Source organism: Crocodylus porosus, unplaced genomic scaffold (genome assembly GCF_001723895.1).
Source record: "Crocodylus porosus isolate Cpor-Errol unplaced genomic scaffold, CroPor_comp1, whole genome shotgun sequence".
Lineage (NCBI taxonomy): Eukaryota > Metazoa > Chordata > Crocodylia > Crocodylidae > Crocodylus > Crocodylus porosus.
The window spans coordinates 53,127,862-53,142,302 of NW_017728947.1; the positions used below are offsets into that span (position 1 = coordinate 53,127,862).

At 41.7% G+C, this 14,441-nt stretch overlaps 1 protein-coding gene across 1 annotated transcript in view; it reads left to right on the forward strand.

Annotated features, from left to right (window-relative positions):
* Nucleotides 1-3,697: 3,697 nt before the first annotated feature.
* The window catches only part of VPS39 (VPS39, HOPS complex subunit), a 31,686-nt gene continuing 20,942 nt past the window's right edge, over nucleotides 3,698-14,441 (forward strand). Inside the window, exons 1-10 of the mRNA XM_019551849.1 lie at nucleotides 3,698-3,770; nucleotides 5,163-5,189; nucleotides 5,630-5,694; nucleotides 6,546-6,588; nucleotides 7,732-7,826; nucleotides 9,723-9,821; nucleotides 10,749-10,841; nucleotides 11,711-11,894; nucleotides 12,852-12,972; nucleotides 13,505-13,625. Of these exons, the coding sequence (XP_019407394.1) occupies nucleotides 5,171-5,189; nucleotides 5,630-5,694; nucleotides 6,546-6,588; nucleotides 7,732-7,826; nucleotides 9,723-9,821; nucleotides 10,749-10,841; nucleotides 11,711-11,894; nucleotides 12,852-12,972; nucleotides 13,505-13,625 (840 nt within the window). The 5' untranslated portion in view covers nucleotides 3,698-3,770; nucleotides 5,163-5,170. The remainder of the gene's footprint in view (nucleotides 3,771-5,162; nucleotides 5,190-5,629; nucleotides 5,695-6,545; nucleotides 6,589-7,731; nucleotides 7,827-9,722; nucleotides 9,822-10,748; nucleotides 10,842-11,710; nucleotides 11,895-12,851; nucleotides 12,973-13,504; nucleotides 13,626-14,441) is intronic.

The window sequence follows — 14,441 nt, forward strand, 5'->3', positions numbered from 1 at the left end:
TCCCTTAGAATGTTAGCCTGGGCCAGTCCCTCAAGGATGGCCTCCTTAATAAACTTTTCTAGGATCTTCCCCAGGATAGAAGTCAGGCTAATGGGCCTGTAGTTAGCCAGATCCACTCTCCTGCTCGCTAAAAGTTTCTGCTGTTATCAACTGGGGTTTCTAGCTGGGGGCCCATGGAAATGTAAAGCTTTCATAGATTTCCTGGAGGAGCTGCGCGCTGCTGACTTGCCAGTAGATTCCAGCCCAGCCAAAGCTCCTGAGAACAGCCGCAGCCTCTGCAAAAGTCTTGCTTTTAAATTCTACGTTTGGGGTATTGGCAAGTTAAATACTGTTTCAGTACAGCTAATGTAATCCCTTCAGATATGACAGTAGGCAAATGAGCCTTGTGGATGCGGAGGGGTATTTTTTTAAATACCTCAACTTGAAGTAGGGCTTTTGACACTGTTTCCCATGATGTTCTCAAAAGTAAGCTAAAGAAAATAACATCTACATAAAACTACCATAGGGTGGGCGCACTGCTGAATGATCATGCCCTATAAGTAGCCAGCAGTGACTTGGTGTTGAATCAGGAAGAGGTATCAATATGTCACAACACCCCCCCACCCAGCGGTTTGTGCTGGAGGTGTTACTGTTTAATATCCTTCACTAGTGACTTGGGGGTGAAATTGAGTGTACACACTCCAAATGACATCAACTGGTTGGCTTTGCAACACTTTAGAGGATGAGATTATGGTTCAGAATGACTGTACTAAATTGGAAAACTTGTCCAAAATTAGATAAAGTGTGAAATAATGCCCTTAAGGAAGAATCAAATGCACATACATCACATAGGGAATACCTGGCTGGGCTGCTGTACAGCAGAAAAGAGCCAAGGGTTGAACATGTATCAATAATGTCATATTGTTCCAAAAATGAGAAGCTGCTAAGAAGTGTTGTATGCAAGGTGTGAAATGATTCTTTTACCCTCTTCAGCAGTGGTGAGGTCTCACCAGGAGCACTGTACCTGGTTTTGGGCACTATATTGAGAAGTGGATAAATTGTGGTAGACTGCAGGGGAAAGCAATTAGAAAGAATTAAAGGCATTGAAAATGTGATACGAGAGAGAATTTGTACTATTTATAAGTGACGATGGGGGAGAGGGATTTAAGAAGTCATCAAATACAAAAAAAAAGTTGCTTATAAAGAGAATGAAGATTAGTTGCTCTTTGCATCCACTGGGGACTGAGCAAGAAGTAATGGATCTAAATTATAACAACTAAGATTAATGTCAGGAAGAACTGCCTGATGACAAAGTTGGCTAAGTACTGGACCATTTTGCTAAAAGAAGTGTAGTTACCTCTGTCAATGGAAGTCTTTTAAGAACAAGGTATGCAGGTGTTTGCTTGCATTGGATCAAACAGGGATGATTCTGCCCTTGGCTGAGGATTTAACGTAGGTTAGTGGGAGCCAGCCTTTTTGGCAGGTGCCACAAATGAGCCCAGTGCCCTCTCAGAGTGCCACTCGTATCCCTTCCTCTGCCCAGTCAGCTGCTTTACTTTCTGTTCCCTGTCCTGTGCCCCTATGCAATTTGTGGGTCTGCTTTCTCCCTGCTCTGTGATGTTCTGTTTTCTGCTTTGTGCCCAAGTTTTCTACTGCTGGGCTGCTGTGTGCCACATAGACTGCCTGTGCTGCCTGTGGCACGTGTGCTTGCTGCAGGTTGGCTGTCTCTGGACTCAAGATGACCTCTTGAGGTCTCTTCCAGTCCTGTTTTTCTGTCATCTTATAATTGAATATTTCATGAAGTCTCATCTCAGATATGTTTGACAACTGTTTTCAAAGTTGAATTTTTCAACTGTAGAGTCTATATTTGTCTTCTGACTTTTTCTCCTTGTACCATCTGATATAGTGGTTAAACATCACCAAAATCTTCCTCTAGTGCTCAAAAAACACAGATGATGTGCATTGATATGAAGGATGCAGAGCTTTTGTGCTTTTACTTCATTATGAACAGGGATCTAGGTTTTCTGTTCATGACAGAAAAATGCAGTAAAACTTGGATTTTTCTCATTTTGAGGAGAAAAACATGGGGAATGGTGGGTTTCCCCTTGCAGGCTGGCAGAGTTCCAGCTGGCAAGGGGTTGGGGGAAGCAGAAAGAGGGTGATCACCATGTGCATGTGTGCATGTTTACATGCACGTGACTGCCAGGCAGCCTGAAGAGCAGCTCCCCATGGGTAAGTCTGGTGAGGGGAGGCCTGGGAGCTGGGCAGGGCTAGGGGTGCTGGCCAGCCTGGGCAGTGCATGGAGCTTGGGATCCAGGGCTGAAATGCATGACTGCAGGGTCCTGGCCAGGGAGTGGGATGGAGCCATGGGTGACTCATTTGTAGGGGAGAGGAAGGGGGCTGGCTTCCTGCTACTGCGTGCACTCCCAGATGGGGCACATGCCCACAGATTTGTGTGAGGGGCAGGGGCGGGTGCAGGCTGCCTGCTGTGGGCTTGGGGCTCCCTGGCCTGCTGCCCTCCTCCTGGGGCTTCTGCAGTCCAGTGGGTGGGACCTGGTGTGGTAGGGCAGAGCAGGGTGAGGAAGCTTGATGCTGTTGCTGTGAATCCCGCACCACCGTGGCAGAGCGCTCCCTGCCTGCCGGGTAGCAGTGTGGGTGGCAGTGTTGAGTTGTGCTCTTTGCTGCTGCTGGGTGGGCAGGGGGCGCCTTGCCAGGGTGGCACGGAGCTCCCAGCGATGATATTGAGCTTCCCAGCTCCGTTTTGTCCTGCTGCTCTGAATCCTGTCCGCTGGGCTTCCGAGGTCCTGTGGTAGGGACGCAGGGTGAGGACCCTGAGCCTGTAGTGGGCAGCCTGCATCCACACCCCCACAGGCTCCGCTCCACCAGTACTGCTCATAGGGGAGGGGTGGAGATGGGCTCTGCGCTCTGCTCCTGCTGCCTCCCACAAGCAGCAGCTGGGGCTGGAGTGCTGCTGCAGGGGGCTTCAGGCCCATAGACCTGGCAGCTGGGGCCCCCCTTTGGCAGAGCTGGAGGACCTGGGGGGCAGTGGGTGGGGAGTGAGGGGCACCAACAGGGTTCAGGGGGGCTGTGGGTGAGGGGCAATGGCATGGGCAGGGCACTGGCATATCAGGGTTGCTTAGCCCTGCAAAGCAGTGAGGGGGGACAGCTGGAGTTGGACCTCTGTCCTGGTGAGCGAAGGGGGCAGGGGGAGCTCTGATTTTCCATGATGATAAGCCCCAAATTAAATGCCAGAATTCATGGGTATTTAGAATTTATTTTATTATAGTGACACTGGTAGGTTTCCACATTGTTTTAAAATTGTAAATATATCTATAAAAATTGTGTTCAACTGATACCTAGATATAGATATTAGTGGTGGTATATTTTAAGGATTTTGGAGGTTTTAATAGAAAATCTGCATTTTTATCAGAGAATTTGCAATTTTTAAACAGCAAGAAAAAGGATCCTTGATTATGAGTACGTGGCTATCTATATCACGACCATATTTTCATAGTTGCTTCCTGATTCTTGGAAATGTTTCTCACAATGAAATTTACTACATATTTCCACACTTCTACGCAAAAATATTTGAAGAGCCATGCACAGTTACCTGAATAGAATCAGGACTGTTATATTTTTTCACCTTTGACAAAGGGCTTCAGCTTTATAATCAAACAAACTTGTCTTATCCCACTGTCAGTTATAAGATTTTTCTTCTCTTGTAGAGGAATGGCTTCTTGTTGGCACCAAGCAAGGGCATCTCCTTCTTTATAGGATCAGAAAGGATATAGGTGAGTAAGTAACAAAATAACATGGTGCAGTTTTTCTTCTTAAACACTTGGTTTTATTATGCTGCTGTCTTATTCTTTGTGCATTAGTATTAACTGATAGAAGCATAATGAATAGGTGTGTGACTGTATTGTAACAGAAATGTAAAAGGAAGAGATATCTTCTACAGCTTCATGTTTACTTCAGAAATGACCCTTTCTCAGAATTTCTCCCAGTATTATATCATCTAATACTTGAGCTATAATGCCTTTCCCCATATTTGAATTTACAGTAAATTAGTGTAATATGTACATAAATACAATACCCACCTGTGCATAGCTGAAACAGAGTCTATGTAGTCTGTTAATTATTTGTAGTCAGATCCAATACATTTTCCATGTTATGAATGGATTAGATTGGCAAAGTAGAAAAGGGACAACAGAATTAAAGGAAGGTCTACTAATTTCATCAGTATTTGTCAAATGCTAACAGTTCAGAATCATACTACTGGACACTAAGTAAGAACTTCATTTTCTGTCTTTTGGGGAATTGGTAAATGATGGCTTTAGTCTCATAATTCTCAATGAGGATGCTGTTCTGCAGGTGCTATTGCCATGACTGCCAGATTTGTGTACAGGGCTCTGACATGCATGAGCTCCTCCTGCATTAGGGTTCTTCAATAACCTAAAGCAGGCAGGACAGCTGGCTCCAGCTGCAACTCTTTCTGGTCTTGCCCACCTTTCTCCCTACTGCTGCTCCTACTCCCAGAAACTGAGGGTCATGGAACAAATAATTCCATCTGTTGTGTGCCTGTCTGTTTCAGGGACATGAGATGACAGGTCAGATGGCAGCACAAGCAACTCTTGTGTCTGCACTAGGCTTATTGGAGGACCCTAATGCTGTAGGACCATGAGTACAGGCCACAGCCCTTCCCAGTCTAGCTGTGCAGCAGTTGCACAGGGCAGTTTCCCTGGTAGCAGCAGCGCCTGGCTGAGAACCACTGAAAATTGCCCTGAAAAAATTTGAGAACTACTGCCTTAGTTTGTTCAGGATGTTTAATCAGATGTAATAATCGCTTCTCGGCCTCTTGAAGGCTCAGATTGAGCGAAAACATTTACTCAAATTTAACAGCTACATTTCACATTATCTACTAATTACATGGCAGTGTTCAGAGTTAAACACTTCAGCCTAGTCCCGTTTTGCTTTGCAAAGGAATGAACAAAAGGGCTTGGGATGTCTACTGTCAGCTCTTAGAAGGATACTGCTTCTTTATAGTCAGTTGGATGTCTAATTCTGAATTCAGGTTGCTCTGCCCATGCTATAGGCAGTCTGGTCCAATCACATTGTGCTAGATGCAAGTTGCTAGTGCTTGTCTGACTTGGTAAATTTCTCCCCCTTTTTTGCATCAATACCAGGAGAGATAATGTCATCAGAAAGTGGCTGTAAGTTTTTATCCATAAAACTCCTTTTAAACCCTTTTAGTGAAGTGTTTTATTCTTTGTCCTTTTTTGCAGTCATGTGTCCCCTAGAGATTTGAGTTGCTGGTAGTTGGTGTGGATAAAAAGTGCTTGATGGTTGTTTTCATATCTTGGGATTTTAAAATAGTAAATTTTATCATGATCTGAGTATAAAGGACAATGATTTTGCTAATCATGGGATATTCAGGCATTTTGACTACACTCAGACTTAATTACCTGGATATATATGAAACTCTTAGATCTCCTAAAGTGTTAAATAAAAGAAAGGCACATACTTCTTTAGTAATTTTTATGATATTAGTTGTCTAGTTTGGTCATTACTAAAACTTTATGAGATTGATGTATTACTTTGTAAACTCTTGCACTAAAAGGGCATGTATGATTTTGCTTGATCTTCTTGGTAGGTTGCAACAGGTTTGAAGTGACACTAGAGAAGTCCAACAAGAACTTCTCAAAAAGAATTCAACAGGTATGAAACGGCAGTTCTTGGCACTGGGAGGGACATTTCCAGTGTTTTCAGCTGAGAGGGTTTGAAGTGAAATATGCTCATCTGAAATCCCTTGAGGGCTTTTTTTAATAATAAAAAGATGCTCGGAGTGGCAGAGAGAGGACCAGCCGTGAGCTTGCTCAGCCTTTTCCTACAGTATGAGAGTTTGAGCTCCTGGTTAGCTGGGAGTTGGCAAAGCCAGGAGCCTTTTCAACTGCTAGTAAAGCATTGTGATGGCTAACCAATCATTCGGTCACTTTCATGCAGTTGCAAAATAATAATATGCTGCTGGTATGGATAAAAGCACTAGCAGTTGAGAACCATGAATAAAAGATACAATGAAAGTATGCATGTTGTTCCTCCCAGTACAGGCTAGTATAGAAGTAGTAGTTATGTACTTTTTATGATTATTTAAAATTTTCATAGCTGTTAGCATACTGCTTATATCACTACAGAGAACACTACCTTTTTGTTGCAAATGATCTTGTAGTTTTGTGCATCCTTCTGTTGGTAAGATACTAAAATATGATTGACCCCTGTCATAGGGATCCATGAGCTATCCTTAACAGGGTGGGTTATAAACACTAGTCTTCTGGTGCTTCTTGGGTATAGGTGAAGGGTTGCACAGGAGATATAGGAATATTCCATAAAAAAAATCTGCAGCCTCGTCTCTATTGATTTAGCCTTAAAAAAGAATGAATATCAAACAATTTGCCTAGATTAATTAAATCTTTTCAAGGCCAGTGGAGCAGGGGGTATGCATGTGTATGTGTGCGTGAGTCCATGTGCGTTTGGCTTGTAAAGGAGTTGCTTTAACAGATTCTGTCTTTCAGATTCATGTTGTTTCCCAATTTAAAATTCTCATCAGTTTGTTAGGTAAGTGAAGAAAATGTTAATACTATGTGAATTGTGTGTGTGTGTGTAGTTACTTGGCCAAGCATGGCCTTCTTAGTCCCTTGTATATAAATCCAGCATTGTGTTTGTAAGAAAACAGTGAAAAAATCACACTTGAATCAGCCTTGGCACATGCATAAAACTGTCTTCCACCCTCCTGGGCTAGTGGGTTCCCTTCTGCACCCCTGTATTATGGTCTGATTGTTGAAAAGCCATTGATTCTGGCATTCAGGCCTCTGACTTGGCATGGGGAGCATTGTGCAGCATAGGTTAAAAGGCAGCTTTGCTGTTTGTTAAGCAGCCAAAGATACTTGGGGAAACAGCACTGACAGTCGGGTAACTTATGCACGACTAATTCTTCTTAGTGCTGTATGTGAAGGTTCATTGATTTTTTGACTTCAAAACTGAACAATCCATTTTTACAGTACCTTTGTCCAAAATACTCTGTGGTGGGGGGAACTTGTTCTCAACTTGTAATGCCAGTGTGGATTGATAGGCAGATGCTGACTTGGTTTACCACCATGAGAAAGCTCTAAGTTTGCTTGGCATTATTATGCTTATTTAACCCTATTATCTTCCTGTGTCTTTTTTTACTTATGTTGCAACTCCCTTCTTTATGATCTCCAAGCCCCAGCTCTCCAGACCTCAGCATGTGTAGAATGCTGCTGCCTGCGTCCTCGTGCGTACAAAATCTTGGCCATAACACACCCAACCTTTGAGTTTTCACTGTCTGCTAACTTTGAGCTAGTTCAAAATGACTTGCGTTTATAAGAGTTTCTGTCATGAGCACGTCTGATTTGCACTGCCATCCTGTTCCCCTCCCACTTTCTTTGTCTAATTAGCACTTGTTTTCAGCTCCTTCACGCAATCCTGTCACAAGTGGTGCAAGAGTCTTCTCTTCAGCAGCTGAGCTTATGCAATCAGGTGGCCATCTTGTATTTGTGCCTCACTTTTTTTTCAGATTGCCTGAAAAATGTCCCCTTCTATCCTGCAATCCTTAGTTTTGCTAGCGAGTTCTCATTTGCTTTGTAAAGCTGTTTATTTATATTTGTAATGTCTTCTGTAATAGTTTGTGTGAAATAGAAATGAACTTAGTTAAAATATTTTTGCTTCTGTTTAAAACAGAAAATAACATTTATGTCCATGACCTGTTGACGTTTCAACAAATCACTGCAGTCTCTAAGGCAAAAGGTGCATCCCTCTTCACTTGTGACCTACAGGTAAATGCAGGCAGCTACTGTTACAGATGTTTGGTCAGCTTTGTAATGAGGACTATCTTTCATGTTGCTTGGAGGATTTTGCATGTGAAAGTAAAATGAGCCGTGCTGTATTTTATATTCTGTGAACATTTTTTCCATGACAGATATTCAGGGTTAGGCATTTCTGAAAATCAGGCTTCCTGTCCATGTGCCCAACAAGGGATATAAGAGCCATAGGCAATAGGTTTTAAAATGTGACCCTGGCCGCCTCTTGTACTTCATAACAGTACAATTCTAAAAATTAAATTTATATTATCGTGGGATGAAAATATTAAAGATTTTTTTGTTTTATTTGAGAGCTTTCTTCAGTTCCCCATTCTGACTTGTGTAGTGTTTAATCAGGGAATGGAACTTCCATTCAGTCTATTCTCTGAATTTTCCTGCCACAAGTTTTTTCTCAAAACTGTTCACCCAGTAAGCCTCCAGGAATTGGTTGATGACAGATCAAGCCTGTACAGTGTTCCATAAGGATAAGGTTCTTCATCTGTACACCTACAGCCTTCTCAAAAGTGCTCTTTTTTCCCCCCTAAGTTAGTTCATCACTTTACCTGTGTAATTTCTGTCCACCCTCCTCATCCCAGGCAGAAGAGACTGAAGTTGGTATTCTGTAGTGTGCAGATTTACTGTACATAGGGATCTTGGCCTCTGTAATTAGGCAAGCATAAATATTTTCTGGTATTTAACGCCTAGGTTTAAATATAACACCCGATCTCATAAAAAATATAAGCTTTTGTAAAGTTCGTTATTAGTGTTTGTTTTTCCAGGTGAATGTTGAACCCGCTGGAACTTGATGCCTCCTGTCAAAAAGCTTTTCTAACTATTAAACACATTATTTTTTGTCATTGATATGGTTATCACCCTTTCTTTGTATCACACCATTTTTGCCCCCTTCCTTCCCCATAAATCAGCTTGTCCTTGCTTTCAAGGTTCTGGCTAATGCTGGTGTTTTCTGTTTATCTGTCCTTGTCTCTGTGCTGCAATCCTTCCCAGTCAGTATTATCTTCAGTCTGCTGTCTGCTTCCTTGCATGTGGAACTGCTTTTCAGAACTGATTAGGATTGCTGCTTGCCCTCCCCTTCTCTCCCATCATACTCTACATTGATGCCATTAATAAATTAATCATTTAATGGTGGAAGGTTGTTTTGGGGCAGTAAGCCATCACCAGAATTCTGTATTTCCCTTGTCTTATTGGTTGAAGGGTCTTTGGGACTTGGAATTGCCTGCCTTTGTAAAAATACTGTGTGGGGGCTACAGGGGAAAAATAGTGGAAGTAAATGGTGGGATAGGGGCCAAAGGAAAGTGATATTTTTCACGAGCTGTTCAAATGTAGCGTCAATCATTTGGGTAATTTGAATAACTTGGGTCACGACTGAGTAATTGATCTGAAAGTTGGCTGGACTACAGGAAGAGGATTGGTAAATCTTTTCTAGGACATGGTGCAGTTACATACATTGCAGAGTTGACCACTAGAATTGACAGTTCATTTTGGCCAAAGGTTTGTGTACAGTCTGTGCTCAGTCTATTTATATAACAGGTGGTCTCAAAATAAGGTCTGTAAAGAATAGCAAGTGGGGGAACCTTGTGATGCTGGTATTCAATGTTTCTGGTCTGCGGACAGAATTCAGCATGGTTGTCTGTGTGCATTTCTTAATATTAAAGCTCTTTAGAGGAGAAAAGCATCTGCAGTGCTGTCTAGGAAGCATGAAGGTTTGCTTAGTTGCTCAGTTGCTGTTTCACTCTTCAGTTTGCCAGTTGTGATCTCAGTTGAGGACTATGGTCCTGTTGTCTTCATCCTTGTTTTTTTTACCACTACTGATTCACGTTGGGCTGGGTTTTTTTTTGTTTTTTTTTTTTACAGCACTCTGATACAGGGGAGGAGGTGCTGAGAATGTGTGTAGCAGTACGAAAGAAACTACAGCTTTATTTCTGGAAGGACAGGGAATTCCATGAATTACAGGTGAGATTGTGATGGGGTAACTGTAGAAGAGTGAGTCCTTGATAGAAAATGTCTTTAATATTTGCTATATAATCCCTGGTACAATTCGCAATGAGTACTGTCTTAAGCTTCTGAATAGCTTAACTACCACTGGTGCTAACTTAATGAAGAAGAAGTAACTAAAAGTGAAAGGGCATAATTGGAAACAGTAGATACAAGAATCAAAAGGCTGACTCTGCTCTTGAAAGTCATTAGTAGTGGTAAAAAGGCAAAATGTGCCTGTACTGCTTCTTGTCCTTTAGTTCTGTTGGTCCAGGAAAATTCTTCTACAAAGTCACATTCGAGCTATAAGCATGCCTTGCTGCCAGGCAAGGTAATTAGCATTCTGGCAGTCTAGCTGGATGGGGTTCCCTTGAGCAGCCAAGGTTGGGAGCGATGCTAAAGAAGATCTCAGTGGGTAAATGTATTTAACTCTGCCACTTTCTGGTTTAAACATTATGTTAGAATTATTTGGTGTGTCTGTGTATATGTATATATCTCAAAGTACATCACATCTAAGAATGATAGGACAATGGAACAAGCTACTCTAGGAAGCTTGAAAACTCCCAGTGATTTTGCATAGAGGCTTGACAGGCATTTGACTGGGATGTTTTAGGATCAGCACATCCTGCAGCCTCAGGTGGCTGGGGTAGATGACCCTCAGAGCCCCTTCCAAGTTCCCCTGAGATTCTGTGATGTAATGTTTGTGTACACCTTACTGTGTGTAGGACTGGAGTCTTAAAGGAGTCTCTTCCTACTGAGTAAGAGAAAAGAAAAGGTTATATACCTAATGCTAAAGTAGTCAAATGTGAAATATTAAACTTTCTGACCACAAATTTTAAAACACAACGGAAAAGCTCATTAGGTCCTGAAGCAGCCAATATAATTTGTTTTCTGTTTACCTTTCAGGGGGACTTCAGTGTACCAGACGTGCCCAAGTCTATGGCATGGTGTGAAAACTCTATTTGTGTGGGCTTCAAGAGAGATTATTATCTGATAAGGGTAAGAACAGGAATTAGAACAGAATATGTGAGGGGATAGTAATCACTTTAAGGAAAGTACACTGACCTGTGTCAGGGAGGTGTGTGATGTTATGGTAAACAAGAAATGAAACCCGCACTGTTTGACTTGCTTTGAATGTTTTTTGAGGAAGGAAGTTTTTAAGTTGCATTCCTCTAAACTGCTCCTCTATCAGAAAATGAGAATGTTTTTTTACTGTTGCAAGTAACACTGAAGATTACTGTGACTGAACTGTAGATGAAACACGTTTTGGTTGGGCAGCAGTTGGTCTAAATCTGGTGTGTGTAAATTGCCAGCTTGCGATGGAAATACCTTTTGTGATAGTAACCCAGAAAGCCTTTTCAGCAGTGTTTTTTAAAATTGTGATGGTGTTTGGGGAACTACAGTAAAATTATTTTAGTCCTTAAATCAAAATTGTAGTTTCAATTTGACAGTCTCTTTTAAGTATCTAAATTTGTGACTTAACTCAGGCTTAATTTGTGTGTTAGAGGGGAGGCCAAGTAAAAATCTTGTTACTTTAAAGTAGAATGTCTTTAGATGTTTGATATCAGTACTGTTGTACTATATAGACATCAGACTGCAGTCTATATAAGAAAAACATCGGCTGCTGACAGTATTGATAGGGGCGGGCTTCTTCATAGTAAGAAGAAAAAAACTTTATAAATGGAATGCTCATAAGTAAGATTTTTTTGAGGCATAAGAAATGTCATAGTAACTTTCAAAATGATCTTTGTGTCTTATTAATGACAATACTAAGACTTTGATTTTTTTTTGTCTGTTTACTTTATCTAGAATTGGGAGTTCAAGCCCATTCCATAGGATTCGTTATTTGCTTTCTTTTCTTCTAACAGGTGGATGGAAAAGGATCTATCAAAGAACTGTTCCCAACAGGGAAGCAGCTTGAGCCACTGGTTGCCCCTTTAGCAGACAGAAAAGTTGCAGTTGGCCAAGATGATCTAACAGTAGTTCTTAATGAAGAAGGGGTCTGTACCCAGAAATGTGCCTTGAATTGGACAGATATTCCCATAGCTATGGGTGAGGACTTAGCAGCAATTTCTTTTCTTTCCTTATCAGACATTCAACGGTGACTGGTTTTTAGTCACTTAAGTTTTTGGCCCTTATGAATGGAACCAAACTAAACTTTTACTATTTTAGGCTGCTTGTAGCTGTTAGACACAAACAAACAACGCCCCCACCTCAAAACAAAATGGTAACTTACTTTAAACTTGGCCTGCTCCCGCACAGAGGCCAGCACAAGCCCAGAAGTGGCAGTGTGCTAGTTGGATCTGGCTCATCCAATGTTTGTATAGATCGGGCGCTTTAGCAGGGCTTTTTTGGTGCTTTTATCATAGCTGATTGAATTGATAAAAGTGCCAAAAAGCCCCACTGAAGCACCTAATGGACACAGGTGCTGCAGAGCCAGGTCAAGGTTACACTTTGCTGCTTCTGTTAAAGCACATTTTTTTAACATCTGCAAGCAACCTTAATGTATAAAATTTTTGTTTTTAGCTTGCAACATCTCTTATTAAGAACATCTGAGCACTCAGTAGGGTACCTCACTTGTGTCTGTCTTGAGCAGAGTTGTATGCATTGTATTTCTATTTCTTCTGTTTGCTCTCAATTTTGTTTTGCTTCCATTTCCTTAATGGTAAAATGGAGATAATCCCCCTTTGCAAAGTTGTTTGAAATTCACATGTGAAAGGCAGAATGTAAGTGCCAGGTGTTCCTGGAAGTAAAACCTTGCTGAGGCTTTTGTGAGCCTTTGAGTGTCATGTAGGTGGGTGAAGTGTCATGGGGTGGGTGAAGAGAGAAACACCTGTAATCTACCAACAAATTATTTTAATTTCAAGTGTCATTCTCTGTCATGTATTAAGGGGGAGGTAAAAGGCACAGTTTACTAGAAACTTCTGATAAAAAGTTATTCTATGAGTCATAGCCTGTTACAGCATATACTGGAGAAATATCAGTCTGCTTGTTTAATCTCCCAAATAGAACATCAGCCTCCGTACATCATTGCAGTGCTGCCAAGATATGTAGAGATCCGTACCTTTGAACCACGGCTGCTGGTGCAGAGTATCGAACTGCAGAGACCACGCTTCATCACCTCTGGAGGGTAAGAGAGCATTTCCTTTTTTCAGTCTATTCATATCACTTGTCTCTTTCCTCTTTGACAATTTCTGTGAACTGTTCCCTGCCAAACTGGAACTAAAATAATGTTAGGAGTACTGTCATCACTGTCTCTCTAGATTTGTAGTCAGACTTGATGACTTTTGGTTAACAACCCTAATAATCAGCCCTCCCCAAAAAAGCTGTGCTGCATTTACAGTTACTGGGTAGGTGGTGATACTATTCTCTTCCATTCTCTTGCATTCTGTAGACTATACTAGTATGTTTTTACAGTGCTTTTTCCTTCTGCTGCTGTTTGACACCAAGCATTTGCTTCCTCATTTCTCAGTGTTAAACTCTTTTTGATTTAGTTTACCCTGGTAATTTTTTGTGTACAGTATATTTGCCCTCCACTTGGTCAAAGGTGAGCACTGACAAGGTTGTACCAAACCTGTTCTGCGAAACTCTCTACTGGGATACTACTCATGCTTAACTGGTGCATCTTGATAACTGGCCTCTTCTTTCTCTTCTGTTTGTAGTACGAATATTGTATACGTGGCCAGCAATCACTTTGTTTGGCGTCTTATTCCAGTCTCTATTGCAACCCAGATACAACAGCTTTTACAAGACAAGCAATTTGAACTGGCTCTACAATTGGCAGTAAGTACCTATTCTCAAGGAGGTGAGATGAAATGCAGTGTATTTCTGTTTCTTGGTATAGAAGCATACAGCAGAATCTCTTTAATGTTTTGATTGGTATTGCTGCTACCACCTGCTACTGCTATCCTGATATCTAACCTCCCTATTGTGGGCCTTGCACAAACTGTTTTCTCTTGGCTAATTCTTTAGCTATATTGCAACTCCTGGGCTCTTGGCTGTAGTTCTTTTGTTGCCAGTTCTCTGGTTTTATAGACTGGGGTTCTATATCTTCCTATGGATGTTGTCTATGATGATGATTTTTTCCCCTAGACCTTTATAAAGAATATGCTATTTTCTTGGTAGACTTTTGGTCAATCAGGACTTCCAAACCTTATACTCAAACCATTTTAGTGGCTCTTTAGATAACCATGATTATTCTGAGCAGTTGTGTAGGTCACCAGTCCATCCATTGAAAATGCCATAGACTCCTTAAGATGCTATGGCCTGTATGGGTGCCAAGGCTATCAACTTCATCCTTGCTTCACTAAAACAAAGCAGGACAGGGTGCTCTGACATACAACTAAAGCAGGGTTTCTCAACCTTCAGTCCGTGGCCTGGATCTAGCCCCAGCACTGTCATCCAGCTTGTGGGGTTCCCCACAGGCTCTAGAAACTTGTAGGCCTGGGTGGCCCCTGAAACCCAATCTTGATGCATGGGAGGCAGCGCCTGGTCCCAGCACCCAATTTAGCTCACAGGCGGGCCCCATGCCACTCATTTGGCCTGCAGGTTCAAAATATTGAGCACTATTAAATTAAAATTAGTAAAAAAAACCAAAAC